Here is a 10,130-nt window from a genome sequence, read left to right as displayed (position 1 = left end):
CTCCATCCCTCTCACAAAAGTCCCTAAACCGCCTCTTCCACTTCATCATCTTCACAGAGCCTTTACAAGAATCAAATAAGAAGACGGTGTGTTGGAAACGAAACTTATTTGCGACAGAATAGTACCCATCTACAAATCCACATTTCTTAAAGCGATTGGTGTAAAACAAAACCCCAGGGGTTTCCAAGTTCAAGAACCAACCGCGGAAGAATTCCAATTGTTCTTGAACCACATTGGGTACAACCAGGACTACAAAGCGAAAGACTTCAAGAAAACAGCCGTTTCCGGACTCTGGACCGTGCTAATGCATCTGATCATTCGAGGACTATCCGGAAAGCACGGAGGTATGGATACTCTTAGCAAGGACTGGCTGTATGTGGTATACAGCATCTATTCCAGACGCGAAAATGCCGTTGATCTTCCAGAAGTGCTATGGCAAGACTTCTACAAGTTTTCCATCAAGGGAAGGAGAATGAAATTTCAAGCCCTAGGTTCTGGCCCCTGACGATTCAGCAACTCTTCAAGGAACTTAAGGAACCTATTCCTGTTGCTACTATTCCTCTGGACGTATGCATCTCTTTCAAAACTGTTAAATCATGTAGAATTTCGGACCAATCTTCTTTTGGTCCTGTTCGAAGATTACCTCAAAATATGTTGGACCTCATCCCTTCCGATTCTGTTAATTTATAAATACATTTGGAGACTTCGACTGTGTTCGACCCAACGCAGTCTACCCACGTCCCCATTGTGCCCATTCCGGAAGTGGCCAAGCCAACATCCTCCAAACCCAAGAAGTCCAAGAAGTCTGCCAAGCGGAAAACTTCTCCTACTAAGTCAAAGGCACAAAAGAGAACCAAAGTCAGCTTTTCCTCTCCACAGGAAGAAGCTCATGACATTCCGGCTGACTCTGGTCGTCCGAATACCCCTCCCATCCACTCATCCGAGGTACCCCTCGATGTTTCAAAATCACAAACACACACTCACGGGGAGTCTGCACATAGTCCACCCTCACCTTCTCAAAAAAGGTGATGCTGGTGTTGAACAAAGTTCCTTGCCCCCTGGAACAAACCCACGTGTCAAATTTGATATCCCACTTTTTTCATCACGCACACACTCCGGAACCCCTGTTCCGGACCCTAAGCATTTCGAAGCTGGAGTTGTCCCTCCAACCTCCGATGTCATAACTGGTATGATACCCGGAAAGGGTACAGGACGACTAGGCGTTAACGATCCTTTGTGGGACGATTTTGTGAATAGGGCACACTTAAGGCATCCGGAACTTACAAGAGCCCAAGTTGAAGCCACTCTCATCTCCATGCGGAACCGAGCCATTCAAAGCAACCTTCCGTATGTTGCTCTTACTGATGAGCTTACTGATCTTAAATTCACATCCGGAGAAACTCCACAGCCTACTCCGGAACATCCACTTGCTTCCAATCCTCAAGCTTCAGATGATGAAATTTCCGAAGAAGTGATTCTAACCATAGATGCTGCACACGTTGCTGATGCTAACGTCTTTTCCTCAGCTCAACTTCATCTTAATCCATCTTCATCCAATCCAACATTTGATTTCGGATCTTTGCCCTCTACTCAGCATGAAACCGAATCAACACAAAAGCTTCATGATGATGCCACCAACAAACCCGACCCTTCTGTCACTCCAATCACTCCGGAATCTTCGAAACACACTCCTCAACATTCCAGCTCCGACAACAGATCCTCAGCTGGAAATCACATTGATCTGTTTACTCTGTTGGATATCCAAACCAACGTTTCAGACACTATGAAGAAGGTTACCACTATCGAAACTTCCGTGGCTGAGATCAACACCAAGATAGACACAAAGGTTTCTGGACTGGACTCCAAGTTAGATGCCATTCTCCCGTCCCTATCTACTAAGTACGGACCTTCAATTGCTGAAAGAGAAGCTCAATTAGATCAACTTATCTCATTTCGGCTCAAGCACTCCATAGAAGAAGTTGAAGCTAAATATGATGCCTCGGTTGATCACTACCTTGATACAATCACAACAATGCTTAAGGTCCATGATGACTTGGTTTCTGCTACCAATGATCTTATCAAGCAGACCCATGTTCGTCATGAGAAGCAAATTCAAAGGCTGGAGAAGGAAATCCGGAAGAAGGATGAGATGAATCTCATAATATAACAAGTTGTCATCAAACTCCTTCGATCCACTTGGAACATTGTTGACGTTCCGAATCGAAAATTTGATGAGATGTTAGCCGTTCTTGGACATCTGTTTGATCATCTCGCTGCTCAAGCTCCCACTTCCGAAGCATATGATGCGCTTACTCGTCAACTCAACACGGGCCTTCAAAAAGTGTTCACCAAGTTTGATGATATGAAGGAATCCTTACTGCTTGCACCAGTTCCTAAAGCCACCGATGCAAGAGGGGGTGAAGGTCCCAGTCAACCCAGTCAACCATGGAAGCCTGCCTCGGTTTTTCAACTCCGAGATGAAGATCTTAATTTCGATGATGAAATCCATGTTTTTTCCGGACTTCTAGGAAACAACTCTGATGATGATGAAGACAGTGATGAAGAGAAGTATGTTACACATGGAGTTCCTGGTCTCGAAGCTCCAAACAAGCTCTTTCCAAAGGTGATGACAGAGGAAGAAAAGAGGATATGGTCCGCAGTCTCTTGGCCATCCTCTTTGCCTGATGTTCTCCAAAGGGCTATTCAAATGGGCAAAGCTAAATCACTCCTCACAGTCCAAGCCTTCCGAGCCACTCCTTTAATGTTTCCTCCTATTTCGGATCCAAAAATTGCCCCAATAGACCAGGGTTCTCCACTCTGGATCCCTGATGAAATTCCGAAAGAACCTCTTCCGAACCCTAATCCGGAATTTGTTGTTGATGAGAACATGCTGCTCATCATGTCTGCTTTTAAGAAAGACAAAGGAAAAAAGCCTATGAAAACCGAACAATAATCCTTCCTCTCCGGACATCCCCTAAAGAAAACACATGGATGGTCTCAGGAAGAAATTAACAAGGCATTAGAGGATAAAATTCGGATCCAAGCTCTCAAGGATAATCCTGATCCAATGCGTGGAATATCTCCTCTATTCCATGAAGGCATTCTCCGTGATCATGAAATCATTCCCTTCATGTATTGCGATTTTCCCACCAATGACTCCGAACAGCTCGATCTTCCTCTCTCTCCATACAGTAAATACTACATCAAGTTCGCTCCTCTTCACCCCAATGACGATCCGGAAGTGATCCTCCGGACTGAGCGATAAAGGATTGAAACATTCTACTCCAAGAATGCACAACCTCTTAAGGAAGTGTGGACGAGGAAAAAAATTACCAAAGTCCATGGTTTTGGAAGGAAAATCCTAGTGAAGTTCAAACTCAACTGCCCATTATTTCGTTTTCACATCCTCTGGAACAAACCAATCAACGGACCATCACTGATGTTGATTTCCCTTCAATGAATCTCAATGACATTCTAACTTTAGCTGCTCGGTTCCGAGGAATTCAAAACGATGATATCAGCATGGGTGCTTACCATGTTGCTCTGAGTTTTCTCAAGGATTATGTCGCGGAATTTTGCAGATGCGACTATGAGCTGGGACACCTATATGAAACTGAAGACTTTGTTGCGAAAATCAACTTTGTTCTTCCGGATGCTGAATTGCTTGCAGATGGTCCAATCGATGACCCGGTTCTAGGGTTTGTCTACACAACCAAGAAGACAAACAAGAAGGACTTTTTCCTAGTCCTTGACAAACACCTAGTTCCCACCAAAGCCCTTCGGAAGTTCATTTCTCATGCATCCATGTCTGAAGCTCCGGAAAAGGTCAAAGCAAAGTTTGTGAGTCAACTCACCTGGTACATTGAAGTCAGGGAATGGTTGTTCAGAGCCTTCACCTTCATCAAGGAAGAATCTACCTAAGATGACTGGATTGCAAAGTTCACTTAGGGGGAGATTGTTGGAACCTGAAAATGAACCTCTAGCAATCCTAATTCACAGTGATTATTCCGAAGTCAACATGAGTTCCAAAGTGAAGAGTAGTCCGAAATCTTTCCGGAGTTTGAGAGAAGAAGATGAGAAGTTCATGAGTGAAGACATTCCGGAATGGTCATCATGTCCGGAATGTGTGCTGATCCGGAATGAATATTTTCTCCTTATGCAATTAATGTCATTTGTCTTTGTATTGATTTGACACTTCATAGGACTTAATCTTTTTTGTAAAGTTAGACAATCAGAATGTCAGGGACTTCTCTATTGTTCGGTTCTATGTTAGTCTCTCAGTTTATTCATTGTATCCTACACTCCTATTTAAAGGAGCTTCAGTGCAAAGTCAATGACAGATCTTTCACTCAATTTGGCATTTACTAAGTTACTTCAATTCTCTTTCAAACATTCTTCTTGTTCTTCATTTATTAACTTTACTTTGATCTTTATTCTTATTCTTCACTTATGGCTTGATTATTTGTTGAATGCATTAACTCAGACTTGACTGGTCTATCCAGGCTTAACTAGAACATTTATTAGCAAGCAGACATTGATCTTAAGCATTAACTCAAGGTTTGAGTTTTCAAACATTGTCCCTACGCATCAGATCTATCTTCTTCTTACAAATAATAGTTTTATCTTTTTTTTTATAGAATTATGACATTTTTGCCCTTTGGCTAAAAAATTGTCATAATGAAAAGTTAATTGCCATCGAATGTATATGAATCCATGGAATGTCATCTATGATAGGAAAATATTAAAAAAAGAGGTTATTATAAGGAAATGTTATAGAAGTAGTCTATATGGAAGTTTATTTACACAAATAGTCCTTTTGGTGAAAAATTGTGTAAGAACGATCTATTTGGAATGAACAACATGACGAATTACAGAACACAAATAGAATAAACAGAAAATTCCTCCATTAAGATGATTATACACTAACATGATGGTTTAAACGAGCAATATAATTCAATGTACTTTAATAAAACATAAAAGTACAAACAAAACAGAATAACAAAAAAAAAGATGGAATTAAAGTAAACAAAATAAAAAGCAGCAATATGAATGATGTAATTCACATTTAATACATTTTCAAAACATTAGTTTGGATCTGACAGCAAATACATGAAAAGAACATAGGAGAAATAGAATAACACAAAAGAAACTCAATGAAAAATAAAGAAAATAAAAGTGCATTTGTCAAAACTGTTACATGTTTATCGCAATACACTTTCGAAACATAAAAGAAACATAAAAACACATTCATAATCAACAGATAAATCATGAATTTTAAGATGATTATACACTAACCTGATGATTATAAATTTTGTGAATGAAAGGTTGTCGAATCCAAGGTGCTCTATAGAATTCAGGAATCAAAAGACAAACACGCAATAGGTAGTTGAAAAATGCCAACGTAATAAATTGTTAGTGTGGAAAGGCGTTTATAACTACAAATAAGGAATAAGGGAATTTGAAAATAATAAGTTGATGATTTGAAACATATGATATTTAACCAATAAATCTGGAATAGTAATTAGATCCTAAGATTATCAATCACAATCCATTTCAAATTTATATTGATTATATGCAGAGAAATAATTTGAATTTAAATGTATACTGATTTTATCGAATTTATGTGTTTTATTAGCATTAATTTGATAGATTATGACCTCCTTTTTTGTAGGGATTTGAATGGATTGCTCATTTTATGGTTTTAAATAGGATATAAGATAATGATAATATTCATAATATATTAATATTAATTCAAATATGACAATTGAAATAATGATGTTTAGGAAGTGAATTCGATAGATGCAGTGAGCTAGTAGTCAGAAAAAGTAGAGAATAGATAGTTGGTAGCGGAAAATGTAGAAAGATGTATTTTGATTTGGATTTACTAATGTTATTATAAATTATTACATGATTATTTATTTCTATAAAAGACCTCTAATATGATGAATTATAAAAACGATCCGATCAAGTGAATCCAAATCGATTTCTGTTTTGAAAACATGGATCCAAATAATACAAATTAAATTGAAATACAATCCGATCCAACCAAATTACAATTCGATTGGACATATTTTTATCATTCATTTTTCAAAAAATGAAACATTTTAAAATCATATATATTTAAAATATTAGCGAAATTTGTAGAAGAAACAAAATAAAATTATACACTTGTGGTGTAAAATTTATAACCAACTACTAAAAAAGTATACTATAGTTTAATATTTTACACAATAGTTTTGAGAGATAATGCATTATAGATTTTTTTATTACTTGAAACTTTTCAATCTATTTAAAAAAAATAAATTACTAAATTAACAAATATTTGTAGATATATATTAAAAATAAATAAATAGTTAATTATTATTCGGTCCTGTTGGACTATTACGTTTCAATTATAAAGAAAAACCAATCCGAAATTCAAATTAATAATTCGGTTTTGTTGAAAATCAATCTGAATATCCGAATATCCGAACCCAAGAGTCTGCTGGTGATTTTAGTATCACAATGTCATTTTATGTAACTGGAACTAACATGTGAGCTAAGGGGCTTCATAATTTGTGCTCTAATATATGTACGTGTTTGTGCAAAGTGCACGCATGAATAAGATCAAATTAGAAGCCGATTCGACAATAAGTCGGGGGCCCGGGGGCAGCGCCCCTGGGTCTGGGGTTTCCAAAGGGGTTGCAACCCTTTGGCGGGGTCTAGGGGCAGCACCCCTAGCGGGGTCCAAGGGGCAGAGCCCCTGGCAGGGGTCCTGCTAGGTCGAGGGGCAACGCCCCCACGGGGTTTGGGGCAGCGCTCCAAAACCTCTCCAAATTTTACATATGGGAACATAGTGGGAAATTCAGATTCTTGAGGGTGATTATGGTAAAACTAACGAAACTCGTTAGTTTTGGATACCCTAAATCCTCATTAAAATATGGATTACCCTGACTTGCTTCCAAATCAACTAATGACGGCCCAACCATAATGAAACCCTAATCTTGTTTATTATATAATCAGCTCTTCCTTTTGAGAAGAGACGCACGCAAATTAGCTCTCGTTTTCTTCAAACTCTCCTAGAATCTTTCTAGCAATTTGGCTTACGATTTCAATGCCTAGAATCGTAAGTGTCCACTTGGATTATCCTAGGCTGTATTTCTTGCAACCCAAGAATAGGGTAGAAATATCAGTTCAGAAAGTGTTCACACGATCCAAGTTGGTATCCAGATCTCCATTACAAACCCTCTATTATACAACAATCGAACTGATATCTTCTGTCCCTGGATATGGGAGACTCAATCTACAAGATGACCACTAAGTTTGCGAAGATGGAGAAGTTCGAAGGCGTCGACTTTAGGCGTTGGAATAAGAAGATGCACTTCATACTGACTACTCTGAAAGCAGCATACGTGCTGACTACTCCAAGACCAGTGAAGCCTGAGGAAGGTGTTATTGAGAGAATTGAAGAGATAAGAAGGAGACAGAAGTGGAACAACGATGACTACATCTGCAAAGGTCACATTCTGAATGGTATGTCTGATTCTTTATTTGATATCCATAGTGAAGCCTTGTGTGACAAGCAGTTATGGGACACCCTTGAATTGAAATATATTACTGAGGATACTTCTAGTAAGAAGTTTCTGGTCAGTGACTTTAACAATTATAAGGTGGACGATTCAAGGTCTGTCACTGAGAAATACAATGAACTCCTTGGCATATATGGTCAGTTTAAATTGCACTGTATGAATATGGATGAATCCATTGCTGTGTCAACCATCATTGACAAACTGCCTCCATCCTGGAGAGAATTCAAACACAACTTGAAACATCAAAAGGAGGAGTTGTATGTGGTTCAACTTACTAGATACATCCGTATCGAAGAATCTCTTCGTGCGAAGGAAAGTGACAAATCTGAAAAACCCAAAGGAAAATTTGAATGTAGACAGCCCTCGGTTCATATGGTTGAAAACAAACCAAGGAACCAGGACCATAAAGGACATGACAAACGTAAGGAGGAACATGTCCCAAGCAACTCCAACAAAAAGAGAAAGGATCTAGTTTGTTGGAGGTGCAATCAAGTTGGGCATTGCAAGCGTGATTGTCGTGTGAATTTAGGCAACAATGGTGTTGGAAATAGTGGAGCCAATGGGAAAGTGAACGGGTCTTCGGCCCAAGTTAAAGAAGGTTAGTTTTTTACTGACTTTGATAATTCTAATAAGAATTATGTTTACTATTTTCATTCATACTTGAATCATTCTATGTACAAAATGATGATGTTGCTTGGTGGATCGACTCCGGGGCAACGAACCATGTTTGAAAGGATAAACGGATGTTTGAAACATAAACTCCGCTCGAAGATGGGTCGGTGCTGAAAATGGGCGACGACTATTTTATTCCTATTTGTGGTTTAGGTGTTGTGTGTCTTGAATTTACTTCTGGAAAGACAATTAGGTTATTTGATGTTTTGTTTGTTCCCAAGATTCGCAAGAATCTTGTTAGTTCTAGTTGTTTGAATTCTGATGGTTTTAAACAAGTTATTGAGTCAGATAAGTTTATTTTATCTAAGTGTGGAATTTTTTTGGCTTTGTATATTTAAATAATAGAATGTTTCTTTTTAAATATTGTTGACAAATTATTACCTGTTAAAAATTCTGCATTTGTATCTTCTGCTTCTAATGTTGATAAATCTATGCTTTGGCATGTAAGATTAGTTCATGTAAACTTTAGAAGGATGCATGAGACGTCAAAAGATGGATTAATTCCAGCCTTTGATATGACATCTGATAAATGTAAAACATGCATGCTTACAAAAGTAACAAAACAGCCCATTCCTAGTGTCACTAGAAATTCAGCTATTTTGGAACTTGTACACAGTGACATGTGTGATTTTCACTCTACTCCTTCTTTGGGAAATAAAAAGTATGTAGTCACTTTTATTGATGACTGCACTCGGTTTTGTTATGTGTATTTGTTACATTCTAGGGATGAAGCCTTAGATAAATTCAAAATATACAAAACTGAGGAGGGATTGCAATTGGGCATTCTGGTTAAATGTCTTAGGACTGATAGGGGAGGTGAATATATGGATCCCATATACTTCCAATCAGTGGGTATCATTCATGAGACCACGACACCTTACATACCCCAACAAAATGGTATTGCAGAATGCAAAAATCGAGTTTTAAAGGAAGTGGTAAACTCTATGTTGTCATACTCGAGATTGAGTTAAGGATTATGGGGAGAGGCCATGTTAACAGCCTGCTATTTATTAAATAGGGTTCCAAATAAAAGGAACAAAACAGTCCCATATGAACTTTGGTTCAAGAAAAAGCCGAATTTGAGTTATTGTCGGGTTTAGGGATGTCGGGCAGTTGTAAAACTCACCGAGCCCAAAAAGAAAAAATTAGGAGAATGTGGAATTTATTGCATATTCATTGGATTTGATGAACATTCCAAGACATATAGGTTTAATGTAATAGAACATAATGATTCGGTTTTGATTAACACCGTTATCCAATCACGGGATGCAATTTTTGATGAGATGCATTTTTCATCAATTCAAAGGCCCAAGGATCTGAATGTTGGTACTAATAAAGTGAAAAATTCAGAAAGTCAAGATGGTGGTAAGGTACAAGAACCACAAGAGCTTCTTAGAAGCAAAAGAGGCCAAATTGCGAAAAAAATTTCGATCCGACTTCCTAATGTATTTGGTCGAAGGTTCAAGGTATTAAATTAATATTGAATACTCTTATTGCTATAGTATTGAAGATGAAATTAAGAAATATCAAGAGGCCATGGAGTCTCGTGATAGTGCCTTTTGGAAGGAAGCAATTGATGATGAAATGTCATCAATTCTTGAGAACAACACATGAGTGTTGTCAGATTTGCCTCCAGGTTCTAAACCACTAGGTTGCAAATGGATTTTCAAAAAGAAAATGAATGTTAATGGGACTATTGATAAATTCAAAGCCCGGTTAGTCATTCAAGGTTTTAGACAAAAACCTGGTGTTGACTATTTTGATACGTATGCTTCGGTTGCACGTATTTCTACTATTAGATTGTTGATTGCCTTGGAAAGTATCCACAATCTGGTTATTCACCAAATGGATGTGAAAACAGCCTTTTTAAATGGTGATCTTCACCATGAA

General features: G+C 38.0%; 1 protein-coding gene across 1 annotated transcript; it reads left to right on the top strand.

Annotated features, from left to right (window-relative positions):
- Positions 1–7,310: 7,310 nt before the first annotated feature.
- LOC145140617 (uncharacterized) lies at positions 7,311–9,854 on the top strand. The gene is made up of 5 exons (XM_079074047.1): positions 7,311–8,166; positions 8,394–8,504; positions 8,586–8,683; positions 9,341–9,699; positions 9,743–9,854. The coding sequence occupies exons 1-5, from the start codon at positions 7,311–7,313 to the stop codon at positions 9,852–9,854; spliced, it is 1,536 nt and encodes a 511-aa protein (XP_078930173.1).
- Positions 9,855–10,130: the final 276 nt, after the last annotated feature.

This window comes from Lactuca virosa, chromosome 9 (genome assembly GCF_052849685.1).
Source record: "Lactuca virosa cultivar CGN04683 chromosome 9, Lactuca_virosa_CGN04683_v6, whole genome shotgun sequence".
NCBI lineage: Eukaryota > Viridiplantae > Streptophyta > Magnoliopsida > Asterales > Asteraceae > Lactuca > Lactuca virosa.
Note: the sequence above shows the minus strand (reverse complement) of the source record. Positions and strands in the feature narration are given on the sequence as shown.

What these genes read in the sequence shown, in the direction of transcription:
- LOC145140617 (XM_079074047.1), top strand. Translation starts at nt 7,311, where the DNA reads ATGGAGAAGTTCGAAGGCGTCGACTTTAGGCGTTGGAATAAGAAGATG. An exon ending in ATAAATCTATGCTTTGGCAT is followed by an intron (nt 8,684 to 9,340) that starts GTAAGATTAGTT and finishes TGTCGGGTTTAG; the next exon opens with GGATGTCGGGCAGTTGTAAA. An exon ending in CCTAATGTATTTGGTCGAAG is followed by an intron (nt 9,700 to 9,742) that starts GTTCAAGGTATT and finishes TTATTGCTATAG; the next exon opens with TATTGAAGATGAAATTAAGA.